The 25,871-nt window shown below is 40.2% G+C and overlaps 4 protein-coding genes across 5 annotated transcripts; 3 read left to right on the top strand and 1 right to left on the bottom strand.

Moving 5' to 3' along the window:
* Positions 1–551: 551 nt before the first annotated feature.
* ccdc85b (coiled-coil domain containing 85B) lies at positions 552–3,660 on the top strand. Its single transcript, XM_023794088.1, has 2 exons — positions 552–965; positions 1,465–3,660. Exon 2 carries the CDS (start codon positions 1,548–1,550, stop codon positions 2,148–2,150), a length of 603 nt encoding a protein of 200 aa, XP_023649856.1. The 5' UTR covers positions 552–965; positions 1,465–1,547; the 3' UTR covers positions 2,151–3,660.
* Positions 3,661–5,429: 1,769 nt separating this feature from the next.
* Positions 5,430–10,383, bottom strand: fosl1a (FOS like 1, AP-1 transcription factor subunit a). The gene is made up of 4 exons (XM_023794237.2): positions 9,281–10,383; positions 8,522–8,779; positions 7,094–7,201; positions 5,430–6,825 (listed from the first exon to the last, which is right to left on the bottom strand). Exons 1-4 carry the CDS (start codon positions 9,407–9,409, stop codon positions 6,271–6,273), a joined length of 1,050 nt encoding a protein of 349 aa, XP_023650005.1. The 5' UTR covers positions 9,410–10,383; the 3' UTR covers positions 5,430–6,270.
* A 3,489-nt stretch (positions 10,384–13,872) lies between these two features.
* yif1a (Yip1 interacting factor homolog A (S. cerevisiae)) lies at positions 13,873–20,098 on the top strand. 2 transcript variants are annotated; one of them, XM_023794955.2, is made up of 9 exons: positions 13,873–14,030; positions 14,289–14,328; positions 15,712–15,956; positions 16,104–16,208; positions 16,749–16,827; positions 16,917–16,974; positions 17,079–17,234; positions 18,225–18,318; positions 19,239–20,098. In XM_023794955.2, the coding sequence occupies exons 2-9, from the start codon at positions 14,298–14,300 to the stop codon at positions 19,395–19,397; spliced, it is 927 nt and encodes a 308-aa protein (XP_023650723.1). In that variant the 5' UTR covers positions 13,873–14,030; positions 14,289–14,297; the 3' UTR covers positions 19,398–20,098. The 2 variants fall into 2 exon arrangements, with proteins under 2 accessions (XP_023650723.1, XP_023650729.1); XM_023794961.2 differs by having other exon boundaries at positions 13,874–14,030; positions 15,715–15,956.
* A 112-nt stretch (positions 20,099–20,210) lies between these two features.
* Positions 20,211–25,150, top strand: LOC111835037 (uncharacterized). The gene is made up of 5 exons (XM_023794942.1): positions 20,211–20,767; positions 21,263–21,968; positions 22,238–22,359; positions 23,610–23,665; positions 24,215–25,150. Exons 2-5 carry the CDS (start codon positions 21,309–21,311, stop codon positions 24,538–24,540), a joined length of 1,164 nt encoding a protein of 387 aa, XP_023650710.1. The 5' UTR covers positions 20,211–20,767; positions 21,263–21,308; the 3' UTR covers positions 24,541–25,150.
* Positions 25,151–25,871: the final 721 nt, after the last annotated feature.

The raw sequence follows: 25,871 nt of genomic DNA, 5'->3' as shown, positions 1-25,871 counted from the left end.
ATTGTTATGGAGTTACTGTGACAATGGAGTAGGAGTGACTGGTGGAAGGAAGCGGTCAAATACCTCTGCTAGGCAGAGAATAGTTTATTGTCACACTTTCCGTTTGAGTCTGTATGTGTGTGCGTATCATGTCGGCATGTTGGGAGGTTAATGTGGTTTTTATGTAGAGTCTTAAATCCATTCCTGTGTCCAACTCAGTAACATTGGAAGGATATCGCTACTGCAATCAAGTAAAAAGCGATAAGAATTGTCGGTGTGGAAGAAATAAACTTTATTATCCCCACTGCAACCTTCTCCAAAAACATTTACTTGTCTGTGTCTGTTTCTAAAACTACATACAGCATCGTTTTCTTAAGGCAGCGAGTTTTCAAAATTAGGCTCCTTATTTGATAATTGGAAATTTGAAAATACCTCCCCAAGTGCAGCAATGTTATTTCTTTCGCAGTTAATAAAACATAAAATACACGTTGCCGTAAAGGGAAGGCGATGGGGGGCAGGGGGGGGTGGGGCGGATGGGGCGAGGGAGAGGGGGACACAGGGAGAGGGGGCGACATTTCTAATAACACCTTCACCACAACAGGAGGAAACATGCAATAGAATGTGAATAAATATTTGCGTTTTAGTAAAAAATGTCTGTTTTTTAAATAGTAAACAGGACAGTTGCGAAACATTTTATCCATATAAATCATAGAATATTTTACCTGCACGATTTCCTGCATTTTTTTCGATACAAATAGAAGTAGCAATACATCGATTTATCCTGTCCTACATTTTTACGCTCCGCGGTTATTTCACATTTTTTGGAAAATCGTCTGGCAAACTGGAAATTTCTAAACACCAGCAAAAATAGGGCATCCATCTTTACAGCATTTGAATTAGCGAAACCCGAGGGAGAAGAGGAAGGGGAAAGGAACAGCGGACATTGTGTTCACTGACCACCGACCGGCACTGAAATATCGGCCCAGGTTTGGACGCATCGCCATTTATTCTTTGCTTATTTGTTTGTATGATGTGACTGGGTATGAAGTTGGCTTTGGGGCGCATCTTTACCTTTAAAGGGACATCCGATTCACTCATATTGTGCATCCATGAGAAAGGCAGGGTACATTTACGACTGCGATAACTAGACGCTGACATCAACTATTTTCTTTTATGGCTGCCTAGTTTTTAGTAAACAGTGCATCTGCAGTCAATTAAACGGCACAAATGTACAGCAAAACAAAGCCGCCCTTCCCATCCTCGGTTTAAGACTGGAATGGGGTGCATTGAATAACCCACTTTCACTAGAGGCCTCGGGAAAGAGGAGGAAGAAGAGTGACAAAGGAGCTTAATGGTAAAGATACGATTTAACACAAAGCAGGGAAAATGTATGTTGTGCATTTAAAATAATTGGCGCTATATCGTGGAAAAAAATTTGTAAGAAAATTTCAGCATTCAAGTTATTGATGGGCTTGTTTTCTGTAGGTCGCTGCACATCTCTTCGTCCACTCCAAACATCCGCGTTTTTCATAATATTTATCAGGGATCTGACGTGAAATATATAATTAATGGGGAGCGACGGGGAAATATACAGCCAAGAACTGTCGAAGATGTCTGACGAGGACTTGCTGGCCTGTTCCAAAGAGGAGCTTATCAGTCGACTTCGCAAAGAGGAGTCCGATAAGATATCAGCTCTGATCCAGCGTGGTCGGCTGATCAAAGAGGTCAACAAGCAGTTACAGGGACATCTTCTGGAAATCCGGGAGCTGAAAGTGATCAACCAGCGCCTTCAGGAAGAGAACCAAGAACTGCGTGACTTGTGCTGCTTTCTGGATGACGACCGGCTGAAGGTGAAGAAGCTTGCTCGGGAATGGCAATTGTTTGGGCACCACGCCGCCAAAGTGATGCGCGAGGATCTGGGTGGATACCTCAAGAAGCTTTCCGACCTTGAGCGACTGCAAGACGGCCTGGTGAAAGAGAACTTGGACCTCAAGGAACTATGCTTAGTGCTGGAGGAGGAATGTGTCAGCAGGAGCGATTCGAGTCCTGGAGGCTCCACAGAGCTGAATTTGCCCTGTATGGTTGCACGAGACTTGGGTGACGGCAGCTCCAGTACTGGGAGTGTTGGTAGTCCAGATCAGCTGCACCTGGTTTGCTCGCCTGATGACTAAAGAGCTTATTGCTCAAAAGAAGATCCATGTCCTGGAAAATAAATCAGAATCAGGAAATTAGTGGAAGATTTTATGCCAACACCAAGAAAATGTAGGCCTCTTCCATACAGTAATCATTTTAGATCATAGACTTCAATTTTTGTGATATAATGGCTTCCTGAAGACGTTTGTTTCTTTGGGCATTTGGACTTGACAAATAATTAAGCCCTATAAAGTTTAAAGAGGACAATGGTAAGAAATAATTGATTGGTATCTGAATCAAACTGGGCAGAGCAGTAGCTACAAAAAAGGCTGCACTGGATGGGGTTAGTGGATATGCCTTTAATCACAGACTTTTTAAAAATCCTAATGTGAATGATTTATTGCTGATGCAAATTTGTTAATTTGTTATATGGGGGGGGGGGTCTTTTAATGGGGTTGTATAAAAGTTTGTGAAGGGGGTTACATAAAGGGTGGGAATCAGATTAAAAAGTTTACTTTATAAAGGCGTTATAAACCATAATACTGAACTAGACCAGGTTTAATTGCTTGTACTGCACTGTCTTGATTAGACTATACTGGACTCTCATGCACTGTAATAGACAAAGCCAGATTGTGGAATCATACTGGATTAAAACGTTTTAAATCTGCTGAAAGCCAGGCTGTGGATGTTTACAAGAGGGCAAAGTCAGGAGGAACTGAAGTAGATTATCCTGGGAAAACAGGCATCAAATCCAACATATACAGATGGCATATTCACAATGTACATGTGGCAGAATAAGACAGAATAAAATCTCCTCACCACTGAAAATCTACTTTGTGAAACACTGTTTGCACTGCATCTGGAATGTGGTCATGTCATCTTGTGGCCAGGTGTCAAGAAAAGATCATGTTTTTCCAGGATACATCTCTCTCTCTCTTGGTTGGAAAATTGAATGGAGTGTACCATAGTAACTTGCATTATGCATTGTAGTGAATGAACTGATGCAGCATGATGTTGGTCTAAGCTCAGCTGTTACACCCACATTGCACTGAATACCTATACAATGCTTTTACGGTGCAATAGCGCACATTTGTGCTAAACCATGCTTTGTAGTTGTAAAATGGAACTGGAAGAGTATAATGCACAAACACTGGGAATCTCTGGATGCAAATGATGTCGCAGTGACAATTATTCTGTGCTCATTTGTTGTTTTTAAGAGCACTGCTAAGTGTTAATTACTATTGTTAGATTTACATTATTATTATTGCTACTACTAATATTACTGCTACTGCAACTATTGGTATTACCTTTGTTGTGTTATTTTTGTGTTCCCATTTAGGTTATTATTGAGTTTATTTTATGAATTGGTGTTGTTTTGTGTTCAAGTCTTTTACAAGATATTCACCCCCATCAGTATTATTTGAATGATTATATTTTTGTTTTTAGAGACTCCAGTCTGAAATGGCTGTATCGCTGGCTTCTGCTTATGGGCACCGATGATGACAATGGGAAGAGCTTTAAATACAGTGACAGAGTCACACAACATTCTCACGTGGTCTTTGTGTCATGATTGATCGCCCGCCAGGATGAAAGCATGGAGAGATGTGCTTTATGATTGATTACAGTTTAACTCCTGCCTGAGTGTTAGGGGGACGTTACTCTTAGAGTAAGCCTGTGGCAGATCAATGTCTCAGATTCTCAGCTTTCCTCTGAGAATTAATAGTGTTCTTTTTATCCCTCAATTACCATCCCTTTTCAGATAGGAATGCATATTCATCTTTTGGCTAAATCTCTTCTCCAGTGGTGCAGGTTCCAAAGTTAATCCAGATCTTATGGACCAAGGTCACTTAATTTAGAGAGAGAAATAGGGAAGTCTGTATCCAGGGCCTGAAGTCACATTAATTAATTCCAGCATTATCCTTTCTCCATTTCCGTCCTTCTCTTCTTCTCGCCCTCTGTTACTACCATACAATTTCTGCTTTTTGCTCCCTTCTTTCCTGTTCTCAACAGTGTCTCCCGTCTACAGACATTTAAACCCCCACCCTGCTTATAACTTTAGCCTGTACTGTCCTTTTGACTTGGGGTGCTGCTGACAGAGGTGGAAAGTTCAGGTCCGGAAAGTAGAAATCCAGACAAAGAGTTTGTTTCCACCAACCAGTTGAGTATAATGAGTCGGTCAGTACTCAGCTGGCTGGTTGAAGTAAACTTTTGGTCTGGATTTTTCATTCCTGGACCTGAACTAGGGGGCAGCATGGTGGTCCAGTGGTTAGCAGTGTTCCCTCACACCTCTGGGACCAGGGGTCAAGTCTCCACTAGGTTTCCATGTGTGTGGAGTTTAGATGTTCTCTACCGTGTCGTCATGGGGTTTCCTCTGGCTGCTCCCATTTCCCCCCACAGTCCAAAAACATGCTGAAGTTAATTGGAGTTACCAAAGTGCCCATAGGTGTGCATGTGTGAGTGAATGGTGTGTCAGTGTGTCCTGTGATGGGTTGGCACCCCATCCTAGATTGTGCTTGTAGCCTCCAGGATAGGCTCCAGACCCCCCGTGACCCTGAATAGAACAAGCTGTTACAGAAAATGGATGGATGGATGGACCTGAACTATCCATCTCTGGACTGCTGCATATCTGCTTTGATCTGCAACACATTTATTCAGCTAAATATTTTCCAAAGCTATCAATGCTGCATGCAGGACTTGTATAGTGAAGATGACATACTCCATATTTAAAATATGGGTCATAGGCTCGGTTCCAGTTTACTGAGAAAGATGGACTCGACTTGTCTAGGTTATTGATCTATACATTCCTCCCATCGCTTGTAACCACAACCTCAAAAACCCCACCCACATCTGCTGCATTTGCTCCTCTTTTTGTGTCTCATCTAGCTCCTCCAGTATATCTAGCTCGGTATACAAAAAGTATGTTTAACAGTTACTATAACCCAACACTGGGGAAGTGGTTATGAAAGATGAATGAATGGATGTTTTCTGGAGATGAAGAGAATGTACTGCGTGTGTTTCTCTGTGAATTCTGCGGTCTACTCAGGACATCCTAAAAGGAAGTTGCAAGCTGACATGCTCCTTTCTCCTCAGAACATCCCTGCTCGTTGTCTTCAAGAAATATCAGTATCACCATGAAATGTATGGTTTTAAATTGCCCTGAAGCCTTTAAGGGTAACGTTATACCAAACATGAAAATACATGTTAACTAGATGCCATATTTCTGTGGAAATGGTAGTATAGCCATGTGTGTGCACCTACAACCTTAAGGGATGAGTTGGTTTAAATAGACGTCATACTCCCAGGACACACAAACAGAGTTATTTTCAGCTTCTTTAATTTGTCATTTACAAGTGGAATACTGCAGTCATGTATTCACAAACATGCATTACCTCCATATCTCAGTCAAATGAAAAACAATAATACAAAGTAAAATGCTCTCATGTAAAGGTCCTGCCTTAGTACATTTTGATTCAATCTGTTAAAAAATCTAGAACGTTCTCTGAAAATGTTCTTGTATATCACGACAGTGTGGAAGTATGTGCAAATTAATGTGCAAAAGTGAGCAACATGCCAATTTTTTTTTCAGACAACAACCTAAGAGAGAAAACACTCTTATGATGACTATCGTGCTGTTATTTGAGATTTCTGTATAAATGCATGGCATTTTGTATATTATTTACCTTTCACATGATGAGTTTTTCATGTCCTCCATTCTTAATACAAAACTAACTAAACTTCTACATAGCAAGAAAGCAAAAGTTATCAATCGCTTTTCATTTTCCCATCACAGCTTAGATATTACACTCTACTTAAAATACTGTCCTATGTATTGTAGTGCTATAACTTAAAGAATAAGGCTAAATGAAGTTAATAACTTCTAATAACTATTAGCTAAAGGATTGCATATGCCAGATGTACTTAACATGCATTATTATATCCCCGTATGATAACTAGGCAGAACAATGTGGGTGTCCTCTTTATAATTCATATATTAGTTATTGCTAGTAAATAATATAACATAATAGCCACTTCCAAACCTAGTATAAACTGTTCTTTGTGAGCAAAGACTTAAGTAAAAATGAAATGTCGCTGCTTATAACTGTTATCTTCAGCGCCATCTCCTGGTAACTGCCTGTTGCTACAGTGGGTGTCCATCCATCACAAAGTGAGGATGGTGGGAGAGTTAAGGGAGTGGTCTGACGACTGATCCCCGCTGCTGCTGCTGCGGCGATGGGCTACGCTACAAGGGTGGGGGACAGAGGAAGAAGAGGCGAGGAGGCTGAGATGGTGGGCGGTGGCAGCTGCTGATGCATCCAGTGGGGCAGATGGGTAGGTGAAAACAAGGTTGGCCGAGGTGTTTGGAGAGGGTGTTGATATAAGGATAGGGGTATGCAGGGAATCAGACTCAGCGGGCAGAGCTGACGCAGAAGAGGAAGAAGAGGCAGGGACTGTGGATGGGAGGATTATCTTGGGTTTAGGCTTGTCCTGCCTGATTGATGGCCCAGGTAGATCTGGATCCTCGCGTTCAATTTTCACAGCCCCAAGCAAAAACGGCTGCGGGTCTGGGTCAGAGTCAGAGTCTGAGTCTGAGTCTTCGATCTTGCAAATAGGCCGATGGGCTTCCAGGACCAGCTCCAGCTTCTCCTTCTCCTTCTCTAGCTCAGAGATCTCTTTCTGCAAACTGGTCTTATCGCTTTCCAATTGGTCAGTCTCCTGTGAAAAGAAGGGAGGAGCACAGAGTGATAGTCGGGTCACGCGCATGTAACACGGGTCTAATAGGGGTTCCTCCAGCTCTGGGGTTTTCCAGTAACTTAATGCTATATGCTGAAATACAGTGAAATGATGATACAATTAAGCTTGAAGAAATTATTGTTTACCTTTGAATGTTTACCTTTGTGAAACGTAATGCTACCCGTTAGACAGATGAGGATTTGCCAATCCCATTTACTGGCAAGAATTTCATTAATTGGGTTGTACTCACATTCTGAAGAGTGTCTGTCAGCTCACGCCGGCGGTTCCGGCACTTGGCAGCAGCCAATTTGTTCCTCTCCCTTCGCATTCTTCGTCTTTCAAGTTCCTCTGGGGACAACTGGATGAGGATTATATGAGACGAAAATGTTATGTACTGTTAGGGTATGGCACAAACATTTAGTTTATAATAATAATAAATGTGCTCGTTTTTAAAATAAGGAAAAAGCAAGCATATATTTAATTATTATTACAGTCCTCGGAAACAAATTGTTGAAAAACAACTGCTGAACTTATGTTTGTGTATAATATGGTACACATAAGAGGGTAACAGCGTCATCTAGTGACTATAATATATTACTACACCTTAAACTGCAAACATGTTTTAGAACGCCTTGTTTTTGCTTTGTCATTTACACGTTTTGTTGTTACTTCCATCTTATCTCATTCATAATTTAATCGTCTGCTCCTTATTTTTTCCCGTCTTTATGAGCAATGACTCACGTTCAGGCTACTGTGACTCAGGTGTGAGTCATATGACCAGCCCTGATGAGTCACATGACAGCACACTTCCTGTCCCATCATTCTCAATCCCGTAACGAGTACTTCATATGTCACATGTTGAATTTGAAACCTTTATTTCTAAGCATTTTTATGAAAAACCCATATATCTATATATAAAAAATAGAGCTTCTGATTTTACAACCTATTGTTTTCACAGAGCAGGAGGCAGTTGATATAATAATGAAATTACACTTTCTGGCTGAATTACAACAAACAACTTATTATCAGCCTATAACCCATAAACATTTAACTACAGATTTTACTGGAGAGATAAGGCTTCCCTTGTGTGTTGATTTACACATTTTTTTCCCACTAATTTGAAATTTATATCTTGCCACATATAGTATCTAAGTAAATCGCTTTGAGTGTGTAAACATGTAATGTATAAATTTCTCTCAAATAAGAAATGCTATTTTTAGTTGGAATTACTCTCAGCCTTCTTTGTACGATTCCTCTGTATGTCACTTAATCCAAACAGCTACCCAGCCTCCTCACAGCTCAAAAAGATGTGGCTTCTTCTAAAGTGTTTTCATAATGCTTTATGTTTGGGGAAGCCCCTCTGGCTAATTAACCTGGCAAACATGTAATGTATGTAATGTCATATACGAGTCATACTACAGGATGTTACACATACAATTGATGCTGACTCAAGTTTCAACTGTCCAACTTGTTACCACTCTTTTCATCAACTCTGAGAACTTAAGAACAACAAACTTCTGTTGTTGCCGTGTTGCTGTTTTAGCATTAGTTCTAAATGAGAGGTTCAAAAATAGTGAATATCTTTTCTCCTAAAAAAATGTGTAACATTTCTATGTGTCCAGCCCAATGCCTTGATATTCCTGTCCACTTGCACATGTATACATAGCATGAAACTCACAAAGTCATCAGTCCGCCGTCTTAGCACGCCTGTTTCTCCAGCAGCTCTTATGACCCCTGGCCGCAGCAGATGCATTTGAGATGCTTGCTGGGGTGGTGACAGAGGTCCTAATGGGGGTGGTAGAGGTGGCCGTGGTGCTCTGGGAATCGCCGGTGGAGGCAAGAGCGAAGGCTGGACTAACCACTGAAGGTCCTGGCTGGATGTGATGGTATTGAGGCTGGGAACAAACTGAGCAGCCCCAGTTCCAGGAAACTTATGCTAAGAATGAGAAATTGAGAGGGACTTACACATCCAGTTAAGTATACACTATGTAATACTAGAATATTTTTAAATCATCCTTTAGATGCTTATATTAATAATTTAAATTTCCAAATTTCATTTACATATACTACATAAAGTCAATGTAATTACAGTTTGAATTTCACAGCATATACCAATGTCTCACCATATATGAAGATAAACTGGAAAAAATAATATACTGAAATACCCACTGTTTACCACTGTAACAGCAACCCACCAACAAACAGGTGTACCAAAATCCTAAAATCTTTGTTTTATAATTCAATAATCTTTCATTCTTCATTATACATACATTTAAAATATAATTTATAATTGATAATGTCCATATATTCAGCATCCAGTAGTATAATATTTAGCCATGATTAATCGCAATTTATCTGTATATCAATAGAATAAGTTGTATAATATAAATTGCACGTGTGTGTGTGTGTGTGTATATATATAAATATGGATAAATACCTGTTGCTGTTCTGAAGATGAAGTGCTGGACTCCAGTAATCCGGGATTTGATCCTGCTCGTGGGGTACCAGAAGTTCCCGAGAAGCACTGGTCGCTCGTTTCGCTCATATTTTTGTAATTATGATACATCTTATAATCAAATTCAATCCCAGGAAAGATCTCCCCTTGTTTGAACTAATCTTAACACAACGTTGAGCAGTCGTCCCGTAGTACACTTGCCAATACCTCCAAATAATATTCTGAAACTGATTCAAAGGTGAGGAAATCCACTTTCTTCACAGAGCGCTTTAGAGTGAAGTAGTCTTGAAGGGTGGATATGGAACAAGTAATATTTACACAATCGTCACTATTCCTCCACCATCCAAGACATTCAGGAAAAAACAATTAAATTAATACATTCAGATTAAGTCTAAGTCGATGTGGTCAAACGATTTTTGGCTGGCCGAAAATGATACCAAAATACCTCTGCGCCCCTCTTTATTGTCTGGAGATGGTAGCACCGATCGTTTATTGGATGAAATGCTGTCGTTTATGCACGTGTGGTTGACGTATTAACCCATATATGGATCTTTTCCTCTGATTTACAGGGATTCCTCTTTTGACAGAAGAAACCAGAATACAACTTTCTATTCCGACCCTCCGCCCCCCACCCTACCTGCCTTCCCGACTACGCCTTTCGCATTCTGTTATGTCTGCTCTTTCGGGTTTATTCTTGTGAAGACGCTTCAACCTATTTCTGAACTATAATAGTAATAAAAAGAAAATAATCTATATGAAAATGATTCATCCACGGTGATTTATCCATGATTTATAACGGTGAATTTATCCAAAGCAGATATAGGCTAAAACTATAAGACAAGAAATGAGAATGTAGTCTGTCGTAAAAAAAATAAAGTTATTATTTCATATTTCATGTGAAACTCCTGAAAAGTAAAAACGCTAAAGCAGAATGAATGAGTGACCACGAGAAAAGTAGCCAACGTCGCAGAATGTGGCAAACGTGCTCTGAAACCACTAGGGCTGGATGGCTGGGGCACCAGGCAATGATTCAGTGATAAAGAATGAAACGGAACTACTGAACTATTTTTCACCAACCGTCCATTCATTCTTTATCCCTTCTAAATGGGGTTTTGAGGTTTAAATAAAAACAAAATGAACGATTTGTCTACCAACTATACTTATAAAGCTAAAGAAAAGAAAAGTTAACAACATAGTTATTCTCTATACATATACATGTCGTTTTATATTATTTTGGGATTTTATGTCATTTGTCTTGTAGTTTGACAACGGTCCACAAAAAAGGTAGAAGTTAAACTTTAATTCATTTGTTGAAGCAAAATAGTGTATAGGTGTAAAGTAATATGCATTTGCCTCCCTAAGCAGGACCCCTACTCCCAGGAACTAGACACTGAGCACCAAGGGTGGGCTCCTCAGCTGTGTATAGCCTAATGGCCCATGGGCAACAGTATGGCTCTCAGTTACAGTTACTGCCCCCACCTCATGGGTAAGAATAGTGTGTCTAGAAGTCACGTATGGTTTTTTTTTATATAAGGCAACCATTTTCCAGCAGGATAATGGTAAATTGACAAATTATCATGACTATAAAGAAATATACAATATTGTTGAAGAATTATCTACACCATATGCGTCTTCTTATTTTGGTAGAAAGAATACACATTTAATGGCATTTGAGGTCTCCACCCCACCCCACCCCCCATCCCATCGCAATGTACGCCCATGCTGATATTTACTTCACTGCTGTCTAACACTGAATCGATCCTAATAAAAATACGGCGATATGAATCTGAAAGTAAGATTCAAACTCCACCTTAATGCTGAAATGCTTGTGACAATTTTTAACTTGGAACATCCATACACGTCAGAACTAAAGGTGAGTGAACAATCAAAAGGTCCTTGGCTGTGAATAACTTTACTTTGATTTCTGTTACGTCTAATATGATCTAAAAGTCGAAATGCAAATAGAAAAAAATATTCAAATATAAATACAGGGTTTTCCTGTGCAGCGTAATTTAAAGAATTAGTCAGTAGTTAGTAATAGACCCACATTTTACTTTATATAATCTTAATTCCTGAGATTATTAATGCTGTGAATAGGTGCGAACTGCAATACTACTTCTAGTTTTGGACACATATATTGTAGGCCTACAACACATTTTGTTTATTAACTAGTTTTCAGGAAGAAATGCCTAGTTATTAAGCAAATGGCGTTTGACTCCAGTGACTACGGATACCATCAGCTACGTTTTGCTAACGAGTTACAAGAAACTGACCTTATTTTTGCTTCTGCTTTTCTGTCTTATCATCATTACACATTGAATATTGAGTTGCAGTATGAAAACTACAACATGTATATCTGCAATTCGAAAGTTCTCATTTTCGTTTCCAAGCACTTTCAAACGTATTTACCTAAAAGGATTTTAATTAAGGTGTTTATCCAAGTACAAAAAAGACATTTCCTCAATGATACAACAGCATATATAACACCATCAAGTTATCTACCTGGATTTCAATATTAAATAAGATATGATTCAGAATTATCATGAATTCATCTATAGTACTCAAATGAATATATTATATAAATAAAAGTAGTGAGTTCGTATGAGTCATGTTTCATGAGCGAAAGTGGGGAGTTTCTTATGTTTTAAGTCTGACATTTTTGTTTTATGTGTCATGCTGGTATCTAATTTCCTGAACATTTTACGTTTTGTATGGGCTATACACTGATATTGTGATCCAGTGATCACCAACGTGCGGGCTCCGATCCGCATCTGGCCCGAGGTAAAAAAGAATCCGGACCCCTCCGCCTTCGCTCGGCAGATTTTACTGTCGGCATCACCCCATGGTCGGCGTTTTTTTTTTTTTCTAAGACGCAATGGACCTTAGCTTTGTGTTGCGGACTGAATTTGTCCCTGGGGAAAAATAGTTGGGGACCAGGTTGTAGAGTGTATCGTTCCCTGCAGCTGGTCACGAAAATACAATAAAGGTCAAAGGTAAAGATGATGCAAGCCAATTGAAACGTAGTTGTCACAACACACCTTCTCCGACACTTTTCCTTTAAAAGGTTCAGACGAATACCTACTGTATGAAGGTGCAATGTCACATCTGTGACATCATATTTGCTAGTACATCAAGTTCAATACTTAAGCTTGAGGAATAGTTTGTAACAGCATGGATCCACTGTACCCATCACATAGTATCCCTCTCTGTCTGATTAAATTGCAAAGAACCCAAGGGAAAATAAACATTTACCAGAAATGCACATGGTACCCTGCCTGTCTCCACATTTCCTTTCTTTGTGTAATTGGACTCAACCCATGTGTATTATACCATGTTCTCAAAATGTGTTCTCCGAATTTTATAAAAAGATATCAATATAATCTTCATGACTCCTAACTTGCTGTCTCTGTGATAATTGGAGAACAAATTTCAATTAAATTACTCTGCTCACCCTAATCAAGTAGTGCTGATACATATGCATCATTTTCATTCATAAGTCAAACATTTTCCACAGTTTCTTATCCAGTGCAGCATCATAACAAGCCTGGAGCATATCTAGCGAGCACAGGGCACAAGGGAGGACATGCTCTTCCTGTCAAGGATCAGGGCAGACTTGGGGCAATGGTGAGGCATGATGCAGGCAGAGAGGTGGACAACCCTCTGGCGACTCACAGGACAGGGGTTTATTAAACAAGGACAGGGAACACTGGGAAACACTACAAAACCAAACCAGACCACGAGGGGTCAAAGTAAAACAAAGACTACTACAAAGGGGTCAGGACAACAAGAGGCGGTCAGGCAGGTAACACATATACATCAGTGGCATAGAGACCTTTGACAACATACAATGAACCACTGGGGAACTGAACTCAGACAGGAACTTAAATATGAAAACTGAACTGGATAACGAGACAGCAGGAGTGAGACATAGACAATTAACCAATCAGGGAGGGTGCAGGGCAACAAGCAATCAGGAAACACACAAGGACCGGCACAAGAACAGGCAACAGGTGGAACTAATTAACTCAGGAACTAGGAAGAGAAAACTAAGACACTGACAGGAACAAGGAAACAGAAACTACACTAGGGGAATAACAGACAGGTAAAAACACAAGCACAGGCACAAAGAATGAAACCAAAACCAAATACAAATCACAAGACACAGGAACTAGAAAACTCATACAAATGAAACACTAGGGAACAAAATACAAAAACAGAGGAGACTGGATTCAAACACACAACAGAGGGGTTAAGAAAGCTTAAGTTAGTCAAATACAGTATGTATATAACATTCCTGTGTATGCACACATATACATATATTTGGAACATTAACATTTAAAACACTGAAACATTTAGTCTGAAGACGCCCCCCCCCTCAAAAAAAAAAATAAAATGTCCTCACGATTGGAAAAAAAGTTGCTGAACCGGGGTGAGGTCTCGCGAACAGCTCATATTTGATAACGATAGGTCACAACACCCAGTTTAACCCCTGCTTAATATGATGACGTAAAAGGTAATGGTCAAATTGATTTCGCCGACATAAAATGTTACCTGAAGAAGGGATTGATTGACCGCGTAACCAGTAAACGCAAAGCAGTTCACAAACAGGAAGCCTCTTTGCACCAATAGGGTGTTTAGAATGGGCCACGCTGCCACGCAGGCACGGAATACTGTACCAATCGGTTAGTGCAACGGGGCTGCGTCTTCGAAGGTTGCTACGTCTATGGTTTTTGTAAGTTTTTGTTTAGTTTTAAAATATTTTGAAGATCACTACTAACATTTTATACATCCCCCTTTATGGTCATAACTTCGGGTTATTGTTAATATCTCGCTTTGCTCTAAAACCACGTACATCCGTAATAATAAATGGCGTAAAATCGCAGCCCGTATACGGCTGTATTAGCTGACGAGCAGGAGAAAGCGTCGTGATGCATTGTATTTACACAAATATAAATTTCAGTTAGCTAACGTTATTACTTTTTTCGAACAGTAATGCACGATGGACGTCCCACACCACGGCTATCGAGCAAGTAAGTATGAAGGACGGCAAATGTTGCAGAGTTGCTTATGACAAGTAAGCGGTTTAGCCTGTGGTTCTGAAGCTCGTCCCTGCATGGGCCTGTTTCATTTTGATGGCCATCCCTGTAGATGACACATATTATGATTTTGGCGTTTCCGTTTGCTAGGTTCAGTTAATGCGCCTTTTCTGTTCTGTAAAATACATCATTGTTTTCTTTGACTTCATTTGACGACCTAGTACATTCAGAGAGTGAGTGACCGAACGATAAATGTAAACAGTTTTTTTAAGCATGGTGGTCTTTATAATGATGTATAATAAGATAACGGGTGGCAAGTTTGGTCAGCTTCTTGGAGTGAGATTTTCTATTCGAGACAAGTCTGCACACGCAGTTACATGTATGCAACATTTTATTACCTTAAAAATGGTCTGTGGGGTCTGCAAACTGTCCCAACGCTTTTGATGTAGGTAATTTTAGGTTTATAATGGAATAATATAGATTTGCTGTAAGATTTCTTGTGTGAGCGCGAGAGTCAGAAAGTGTGTCATGCCAGATGCTCTCAGATAATGCATGATAATGTGAGCAAAAGAGAATGGCATGAGCATTTAGTTCTCATATTTCCTGATGTTCTTGGCGTAGTTCTATCTGTTCATGGTGTTTGAGAACTGATGCAAATAAGAACAGTGACAGAAAGAAATAATATTTATTTAAGCTTTGGTTTGAACGCTGGACGCAGTAGTAAAGCATATTTTATGCATTAGTCATTTTTCTGTCCATCTACCCTCTATCCTGGTTCCCTATGAGTTGCTGTTTAAGGCAAAATTCAGCTTCTGTTTAAGCAGGTGTTTTGTAATTGAAGATATAATGTATTACATTAAAGATAAATCGTGTGTATTGCTTGAACTCAAGTACAAGTAAGATTCATCATGTTATTCCTGTGCCCGGTTTGTGATTCCTGCCTGGTGGTCATGTTCTTAGTTTGTAGTTTTAGGTTTTGACAGGTACCATCCACAACCTTTTGGATTTCTACTTCATTAAAAAGTCACCATGTGGAATACTTGTGGTTAAAACAACCGCAAACTGACGTTTGTGTTTCAGCATATTTCGGAAAGGTTATAGGTTAAAGTAAGTTGGGATGCCATGATGTAGGAGACATATGAACAAGGTCTGTATAGTATGGCTAAGTTTAACTGTTTGTCCCTCAAGAACAGTGCTTATTTTGCTGTGGTCAGTGGCTCACTTCACACATTTCTCTCTGAGCTTGGGGAAAATGAGGAATATGGTTTTCCTCAGAAAGCGATTTAACTTTGTGTAGCAGTGTCATTATTAATATTAATAAAACATTCCTCATCAGTTTATACATTTTTAGCATTACTTCATTCCTCTGTTCCCAAGCAGCAAAGCCTCGGGCTCGAGCGGCGCCCCCTTCTGGCGATCCCTTGTTGTTTGAGGACACCAGCTCCTCAGGTCCACCCATGGGACATCAGGGGTACTACAGCTCCGGGTACAGCATGAGTGGAGTTGGTGGCGGAGTGGGAAACAGTGGGATGAATGAACTGTTTACTGACCCAATGGCCAATGCTGCTGTCATGTATGGCTCGTCACTTGCCACACAGGGGAAGGATATGGTCAACAAGGAGGTGAGGTTTTTTTTTGGGGGGGGGGGCTAGATTGCAGTGAATTAGAGGTATCAGTTTGGTAGGAGAGAGGGGAAATGGAATTTGAAGAATGTTGCCGTGGCTCTTGTCCTGATGTGAAATGCTGTGCTTTTTCTGTTTAACCTCTAGATCAGTCGGTTTATGTCAGTGAACAAGTTAAAGTACTTCTTCGCCGTTGACACAAAATACGTTATGAAAAAACTGCTCCTTCTCATGTTTCCTTACACACATCAGGTAATCCAGCTGGCTTGCTGGTCACTCGTCGCTAAAACTGTTGCCCATTTTGGCATATATCACATTCTAATGGTCTTACACATTTTAATTTGGCAATTTGATATCTTCCACTCTTACAGTAAAAAATCTGCAAACTGCTGAATTGCATGGTGCCTTGCTTAAAGAGGCACATCTTCGTCATAAATTACAAGAACTTAATTTTGTAGTTAAGAGTTTAACAAAAACAGAAGTATGTCAGTGTTGCTCATCTATCCTGTTATTGGAATGTAGATCCTCACTTCCTGTCTGTGCCTGTAGATCCTCACTTCCTGTCTGTGCCTGTAGGTCCTCACTTCCTGTCTGTGCCTGTAGATCCTCACTTCCTTTCTGGCCTGTCCTTTGTTATACATTCCACCCAGAATACCCACGTGATTAATATACATAACATAATATCTATTAACTTCTTTGGTGTTAGCCAGTTTGCATTTTACAACATGTGAACCACCAAATGGCAAAGTCTTTTTTTTATTATTCATTTTTAATCATTGTTTATGTTATTAGGACTGGGAGGTGCGCTACCACAGAGACACGCCCTTTACTCCCAGACATGACGTCAATGCTCCTGATCTCTACATACCTAGTGAGTAGTTGACCTAAATTTTTAATACAGCTTGGGTAATTACCCATTAAAGAGCATATTGACCATCGTCACCTCATTTGCCTCCACAGCTATGGCCTTCATCACATACATTTTGCTGGCAGGTATGGCGCTGGGTATCCAGAAAAGGTTAGTCCTACTTATGGTTTTATTTAAGGCTCCCCCCCAACAATATGTTTTGAATTTTACAGTCAGATGAATTCAAAATTCATTTGTCACTCTCTAATTTTCAGGTTTAGCCCTGAAGTCCTCGGCCTTTGTGCCAGCACTGCTCTGGTCTGGGTCATCATCGAGGTCCTGGTTATGTTGTTGGGGCTCTATCTACTCACCGTTCACTCAGACCTGTCAACCTTTGATCTTATTGCCTACAGCGGATACAAATATGTGGGGTGAGGCTCTTTGATCCATGTATGACTTTCATCATATGTTGCTATTTACAGTTGGCCCTCCATTTCATTGGGGAGGGGTTGGTTGGTCCCAGGATCCCACCCCCCCCCCCCCCCCCCCCCGATGCTCAAGTCCCTTACATAAAATGGCGAAGTATTCGCATATGTTACGCACATCCTTCAGTATACTTTAAATAGTCTCTAGATTACTTGTAATACCTAATACAGTGTAAATAAGGTAAAATACAGCAGCCAAACGAATTACTTGATAGTGTAAAATAAAATTGGCTTTTCTACCTTCACTCTAAAGACAGTCTTTGCGGGCACTGAAAAGCATTGTGGGTAAACGAGACAGGAGAGCACCTTTGTCATTCAGCCCTGCCAATACGGGAAACCAGAACACTGGTAGCTGGAAAAAATGATTGAAGCCCCGTTACTTCTTCACCGCCCCCGGCTTCTAACTGGAAATTAATAGCCTACCAAAATACCCAAATTACACGTACAATTAGCACTTTGTGCATGGCGAGTTCATGTTTTGCTTTTTGGAACTTTCTGAATTTTTTTTTTTTCTCACTGATTCATTTTAATCTGGGGTTGGATCGGGCGGCTGACTGTAAGACCAGGAAGGAGTTATTGGAGTAGATCATCCTCATGTTGGTTTCACTAATCAGTAATTAAGGTGCTTTCTCTCCTTGAAGTTCAAACCACCATCTGGTTGATATGTGACTTGTGTCCTCTGGTAATAAATCTATTTGCTCGTGTATACTGTGGTAGGCAGCTGCCCAGTCAGCTTGTCTGACACCTGTCCTTCTGCCATACTGGGAGTTGTCTGACACAGCCAGAATTCTAAAAGATTAGAAGTGAACATTGGTTGATTGATAAAATGTGATTTTTAGTTTCTGTGTTCAAATGCAGACTGTTGTCTTAATAGTTGTAATACATACTACTTTGGCCTACTGTGTTTCACTATAGCTTTGTTTCTGTCTCTCCTAGGATGATCTTCACAGTTCTCTGTGGGCTGCTCTTTGGCAGTGATGGCTATTTTATTGCTCTGGCTTGGTCCTCCTGCGCCCTCATGTTTTTCATCGTAAGTTTTAAAGCATAGATTTTTTTAATCTGCTGTTCAGCAGTAACATGCATCTTTGTATACTCAGTTACCTGTTTTTACATTTTTTTAATTTTTTTTTTACATTCTGAATACTAAATATTTCAAAGCAATTTTCCATTTAGTGACTGATTAAGCTTTGGTACAGGAAAAGTTAAAAAAATTCTGCTTTTGTTGGAAGTAAAATGTAAAGAATATTAATTGTAATTTCTTGTGTTTAAGACTAAGTCGAGCAGTTCTGTTTTATGCATGTTATGTACAGTAGGGCTGCTTGATATCACGTCGCGGTTATATGGTGTGTGCACCGGCGTCTTTTTCACCTTGTTTAAAAACAATATCTCCTCTTTCAAAATATGTGGGTGTTGAACCATTCTTCTCTTCACTAACAACCGAAGTGCTTATTGCTTCCGTGATATACCAAAATAGTAGTATGTGACGAGCTCTGCTAATTAAACAAACATAAGGATATGCTGAATTTATACGGATTAGTAATTTTTGGGTGTCACAATACGGCTAACAATATTTTTGATATACTACTAATCTGATTACCAAATTGTGGGCTTAAGTAAACATCCGTACAGTACCGAAAATGTTTGGACAAATTTTTTTTAATTGTTTATGCCCGTCATCTAAAGCCCTGGTGATTATTGTGCATGTGCCTATAATCGAAATTAGATCGCGATGTAATATCATGAACAACAAATTTATATATGGATTTTACGATTTGGATTTAATAGTTTGTCATTTTGACTTTATATTTTAAGCAAGTTAAAAATGACTGCATTGTGTCAGTTTTGTGCTTTTCATGAAGCAAATTTTCCTGATCGGTCTAGGTTTTGTGATGCAGTCTCCATTGCATTAAGATTGTCACAACTCACTGACATTAAAACTCTGTCTCTCAGGTCCGCTCCCTCCGGATGAAGATTCTTTCCTCTTTCCCTCCTGACTCCGTGGGTACTGCGGCCAGTGCCAAGCCCCGCATGCGTCTTTACATTACTGTAGCCACCGCTGCCTTTCAGCCAATCATCATTTACTGGCTCACTGCCCATCTGGTCAGGTGACCTAAAAGAGAGTGACTCCTATGGTTTAATGGACGACGGACTCAAATTTTAAAACCTTAATCCACACATTGACTAATTCCACCTTCAAGGAAATGCATTTTGTTTGATGGCATTTCCATACAAAAAGGAAGACCTGCTATTAGAGATGAGATTGTAACTTGTCATTGTGTAATGGATTAAAGTTTTAGTTTTTATTTCGGTTTAATATGGTCTTTTCCACAAACAAGAAGTACGGGAATATGACGCATTCTCCCTCCCTGCCCTTTTTGTGTTGCCACGCGCTTAATCAAAGAACGGACGTAACTTCCCGTTTTCAGTTGTAACCACGTGGGGGAGCTCGTCAGGCTACAACGTCAGCTAGTGCAGGAACAGATTGGTAGAACAGCGAATATATTGAAAATAAAATAAGAAAAACCTTGCCCAAAGAGCCTTCAGCAGTACTGTGAACTGTATTTGACACGAAATATGGACTAAAAGGGATGATTCTGCTGAAGTTGAAACGTCACATGAATTTGAGTTCCCCAAATAAAACTGCATTGCTGCTGATTTAAATAAACAACGGCGACATTAAATGGTATGATGTTTTTTATGTTCAGTTTTCCCTTTCACTTACTATTTTACATGTATCTGTGCTGTTACCTTAGAATGAATAACGATACTATAGAATTGTCTTTTGGAAAAATAAACTGAAGTTTTGAAAATTGTCTTCGTTTCTTTAGTTGAATCGGTTTTCTGTCCTTAAATACGATAGCTGTATATGTGAACATTAATTACGGTGACCTTGTGTCCTATTTTTCCCGTATCCGTCCATTTCTTTTGGGACCTAAAACTCCTGACACGTCCGCGATTTCGCTTTGTTTCACGTTGACGTTTGTTTCTACAGTCAGAATGCTTTCTGTGTGCAACTTTGCGTCCTGCCCCTAGTGCAGTCTTTTTTGCAAAGCAAAATATGGTCATCCTACACTGATATATAAAAAATGTATTGCTTCTGATAACGATTTTACTTCCTCTGTGTCTGGTCTCCTAGTATATCTGCATTGCTTTATAAACGCTTGTCTCCAACTCCAAGTGTTTGGATTTATTTGTAATTTATCTTAAATCATTGTCCTGGGTGTATACTGTGCATCCATGCTGTAAGCCCAGTAGCAGAGAATCACGAGGTAGTTCCCCTTTAATCGTGGCCGCGCTGGACGCGCGCAGGTTTCTAAGCGTCCTTTTGGTTTCTAAGGAAACGCGAGGAAGGTTGGAACGCGGACAGACGAGAGAATTCGGCTAAAACGCGTTTTATATTAATTACAAAAATAGACATTTTTTGTTTTGTTAACACTCGTACACTTACATATCTGTCTTAAGGTTTTTCTGTAATCAAGGTAAGCAGCGCATGCTTTAATTGTTTCTTTACAACCTTTCTTCTTTTATTCGAAACCGAGATAGAGGGCAATGGACAAAGCCTGTTTCATTAATTGTGCAAAGTGTAACTGTATATTCTAGCGCCATTTTCATAAGATGCGCCAACGTCCCTTTTGTTTTCTAAACGGTGCGATAAGTGCTAATTTTTAAGTACGTGTGTTTACACGATGTATAAATGTATATATGCATCTTGCAGCATAAAATATGTGCACCTGTTGGTTAGCTAGGTTGCTAAATCATTAACAGGAAAAGTGGACTGGGAATGACAGACAAGGACTCTGACCAGGCTGGCTAACTTTTATACTTTGTCGTTTTTTTCCCCAAACATGTTCTTTTCTCATTATGTATAACGTCTATCTTTAACGATATTTGTATATAATTGTTGTCGCGTTAAGAGCATCTATTAATTTCTTTTGTGAATAAGATGAATAATCACTTTGTTGACTTCTGAACAGGTCAATAGTTGGATGAGTGTATCAGGAATCTGGAGCTGGGAGAGAGATGGACACCAACTCTCAACCACTGCCACCATCTCATTCTCTTCACGCCACTCTCACTCCTTGTCAGGCTCTCCCTGTGTCCCCCTCCCTCCAGTCCCAGCCACTGTCCCCGCCATCGTCCTCTCCTCTCCCTGCCTCATTGCCTCTTTCTCCTTTGACACCCTCTAATTCACTCCCTCTATCACCTACATCTTATTCTCCCTCAGCCCTGACCGCTGACTCCCAGTTGCTCTTTGCTTCTTGTCATCGCCTGTCTCCTCCCCCACTTTCCCAAGGACCTGTCGCGCACTGCCCAAGCCTGCCTACCTCCGCTGCCGAGGATGACCTGACCTGCCTCAGCTGGCTGCACCAAAGGGGCGACTTACTCCCCCTGCAGCCCCTACCTAAAACCATTCCACTGCCCCAGCTAACACTCCAAGACTCCATACCAACCCCTCATCTGCCCCTTTGCTCTTCCAAGCCCCCTTACTCCTTCAGCAGTCTGATTTTCATGGCCATCGAGGACTCCCCAGAAAAGAGGCTACCTGTGAAGGGGATCTATGACTGGATTGTGAACAACTTCCCCTACTACAGGGCAGCCCCTGGCGGCTGGAGAAACTCGGTGCGACACAATCTGTCACTGAGTAAATGTTTTCACCGGATTCGCAGAGAGAAAGGCCAGGTAAAACAAAAAAAAATAACTGTCTCACACCAGACCAAGTACCACATTAACTGAATATATTCCAATAATATCATGAAAATGATGTTACATTGAATTCAACTAATAATAACTAGTAATAATGAGTGTTGTCTTTCTATTTTTGGTTCCTTTTGATACATGGACACATTCATATGTTTCTATATTAATATTGTTATACATATATTCAAAAACACATGCATGCAGTGTCCCGTTGCAGTGCATTTCAATAACAATGAGTGGGTGTTTTCCAGACAGTGGGCAAAGGATCCTTGTGGTGTGTGTCTCCAGAGTACAGACCTGCCCTTTTAGAGGTGCTTAGGAAAACTCAGCACTGCCACAGCACCAGTAGCAACCTGAACAGCAGCCCTCTTCTGTGAGTCTACTTGCACACAGATATCGGTTACATATGTTACATCTACAGTCCAAATGAGCAAGTCTCGCAAATTATACACAACCTTGCTCCGATGTGTGTTTTAACTGCACGGCTGCTTACAGCTTGTGTCAGTGTTTCTCAGCTGGTTGATTGTAAACTAAAAGTGGGTCGCAGAGAGTAAATGGCTTTCTTTTGTGTCGTAAATTAATGACCAAGAATAATGTGGGTCCTGTGACCAAGCCAGTGGAAAACCTCTGGATTATGTAATATTCCTGTGGTCACATAATGCATACACACGAACGCGCTTAAGCGCACAGGAAGAACACAGCAATAGCTGCAGCCTCCTTTTATGCAGAGTTCAACTAGTAGCATTCGTCCTTGGTGTTTACTGTATAGATGACGGTTGTTATAGCAACCTTTTTTGGCGATATTTCCTATATTGATAGTATTAGCCATTAAAGATGTTGATTCTTAAAGAGGGGATTTCAGTCCCATCTGTGATGAATATATTTATGTGAGGACAGGACTCTTGACAGGTCCAACCAGATTCCCAATAGGTTGTGGCTAGTCAAGTCTGTTACATCAGATAAAGCTTGTATCCCATAGAGTTAATTAAAAAGGAATATCAATGTGCACCTTTCGTTTGATATAGACACTTTGCTTTAGAAAGGATCTAGAGTCATTTCAACAAGAAAATCGGAAATCCCACATTCGGAGTTAAACAAGGAAAAGATGGTCAAGAAATCATCCATCCTTGACCAAAATGTCTCTGAAGAAGCGTGGAATCTGAAAAAGTCGAAAGTAATTAGTATTTTTGTTAGTTTCTCCCACAATCCTCTTTATATTAACCACTGCCAGTGTTGCTATTACACCACTCCAAAGAGCAGCCTGTTAAATGCAGACACAAGATATGCATGTCGTCATGCATTTTTAAAGACTCAACAATAGGTTTGTCTGACATTCTTCTGGGAACTTAGAATGAGTGTCAGGGAGATTTTCTCAGAATATTCACACTGGCCTTTTCAGTTGTGAAGTGTAACACACACTTTCCCTGAGTTACAGCATTCTGACAAGGAAAGCTGTGTAGGATGTCTTAAACTTCATTGTGTGTTTGATGACCCTTCCAAAGTGTGACACAAAATCAGAAACAGCCTAACTGATTTCATAGCACAAATCTGTATTTTATGATACTTATTTGCAGCAATGTAACAGCTTTTAAAAATGTTCTTTATTATTGTGTCCTGAAACAGGCTTGAGGAAGGAGATTATGGGGCACCAGTGTTAAGTGATGCTATACAGATCTCAGGTCAGTTTCTCTTGCTTGGAATTAATTTCTGTACTAAATGCTTAACATATACACAGGCAAAGCGAAAAACCTTCCACATACTTTTAATCAAATTAGATTTTGAATGTGAAAATGAAGTTCATTTTTCATGGTTAAAACGTGAAGCATGCATATTTTGCACGGTACCTTCCTCATTACGGTCCGACAACTCATCCTCCCTCTAATTTCATTCTCTTCCGTGCTCGCTCTTTCCCTCTGCATGTTGCATATCTTCTGCGTTTGTATGCCATTTCCCTAGCAACCGCCAGCTGTTACCTTGGCAACCTTGAGCCACCGCAGCCAGATGGCATACCACTGTGTCTTTAGTGGGTTCATTGTTGTTCACTTAATGCCAAGGACTGACTTTCACTGCTACTGTAGAGTCGAATGCACATAATCTTATATTTGCTGTGTAAATCGGACATACATTTTTATGCAGGTGGACTGTTAATGCGTCCATTTTTGCATACTTTGTAGTCATAAGTGTGTTTGCTTGTTCATTTTTGACCAGTTTTGCTCTCTTTCGCACAGATTCACTGTCCCAAACGCTTCTCCTTTCTTCACCCTCCCCACCTGCCCTGCCCTCTGATACGGTTGTCCATTTGACTGCTGACCAAGAAGAGCTGGTTTCTATGGAGACCATAGAACTCCAGGAAGTGAATGAGGATGGAGAGAAAGACCCATTAACAGATAGTGGCTACATTGAGTTTCACTACTACCAGTATCATCAGTACCAGTACCTAGTGCTTCCAGGGGAGACTGAATTAGACCTGGAGACGGTAGAGATTCTGCAGCTGGATGCTGAAGCCCAGGAGGCGGCTGGGTCTTTGCTTGACTTGGCAGGAGGTGGACATTAACATCCTCTGGATGAAACCTGAACAGAAAGAGGCACATCTGTCTCACCTGCCACGTGTCATACCGACACATGCATACACTGATCTTCACACTGCCTGAATTAGTCCTATTGACATGTTGACACATAGTGATATATTTAATACTTATCACCTAATGCTGCTCTCTGATACACACCAGCATGCAGAGTTTGATGCAACTCAGCAAAACATCTTGTTTGACTCTGATGATGTGGGACATCGGAAAATTAAAGGACAACTTTATCCAAGACAAATCCGGGTGGCTGATATACTCAAATTTTATTAATAATCAAGACTGCCGTGTGAGATTTTCCGCAATAAAAATATGGTTATTCAATGTGTTAAAATTAACTGCCAGCACTGAGAGATTCAGGGCCCAGATAATGTTTTAATGTTTAGTTTTAAGTTATGATACACATACAACTGCTAAATACTTTTTAGTTCATTCTTAGAAAAAATTATATTTTAGTTTTACTAACTATTGTAAATCTTCCAGCTATAAACGATTTTGCATGGTCAACTGAATTTAATAAAGGTTTTCATTTTAAATTAAAGTTTTTTTTCTGTCAACAATAAATAATTATTGAGATTCTTAGAGCCCAGTGTGCATCCATTTCATTTTTCTGTTACTATATGTGGGGTGGTGCAGTGGTTAGCACTGGTGTCTCACACCTCTGGGACCAGGGTTCAAGTTTCTGCCATGGTTCTATGTGTGTGGAATTTGAGTGGTTCCTCTGCTTGTCATGGGGTTTACTCTAGTTCCCCCAAACCCACAATACAAAAACATGGTGAGGTTAATTACCCATAGGTGTGAATGGTGTTTGAGTGAGCCTGGTTATGGGATGGTGCCCCATCCTGGGTTGTTTCCTGTCTGGCCCCAGTAGCCTCCTGAACAGGCTCTGGACTTCCTGCAACCCTGACTAGGACAAGCAGGTACAGAAAGGCATAATAATGGTACTTTCAATGAGTTCTCAGACACTGGCTTTTATTACATTGATGTGGGGTGTTGATCTGTATTTCTTGCAGAACCTTTGTCAGTTACAGTACATATATGGAAATAACTGATAAATGTATTACTGAAAACATCTACCCAATGGTTTGATATCCCCATGGAGGAGCTGGACAAAGTTGCTGGGGAGATGGAGGTTCCAGGGTTGCCAAATCTCATGCATCTGGTGTGACACTCACGCTTTTGGACTCACATTCACACAAGAAATCTTATGGCAAATCTGAATTATTCCATTATAAACATCAATAGTGTTGGGGCAGTTTGCAAACCCTACAGACCATTTACAAGGAAAAAACTTATATACATG

The sequence above is a fragment of the Paramormyrops kingsleyae genome, chromosome 10 (assembly GCF_048594095.1).
Source record: "Paramormyrops kingsleyae isolate MSU_618 chromosome 10, PKINGS_0.4, whole genome shotgun sequence".
Classification (NCBI taxonomy): Eukaryota; Metazoa; Chordata; class Actinopteri; order Osteoglossiformes; family Mormyridae; genus Paramormyrops; species Paramormyrops kingsleyae.
The sequence above is the reverse complement of the archived record's forward strand: the minus strand, read 5'-3'. Positions and strand labels throughout refer to the sequence as shown.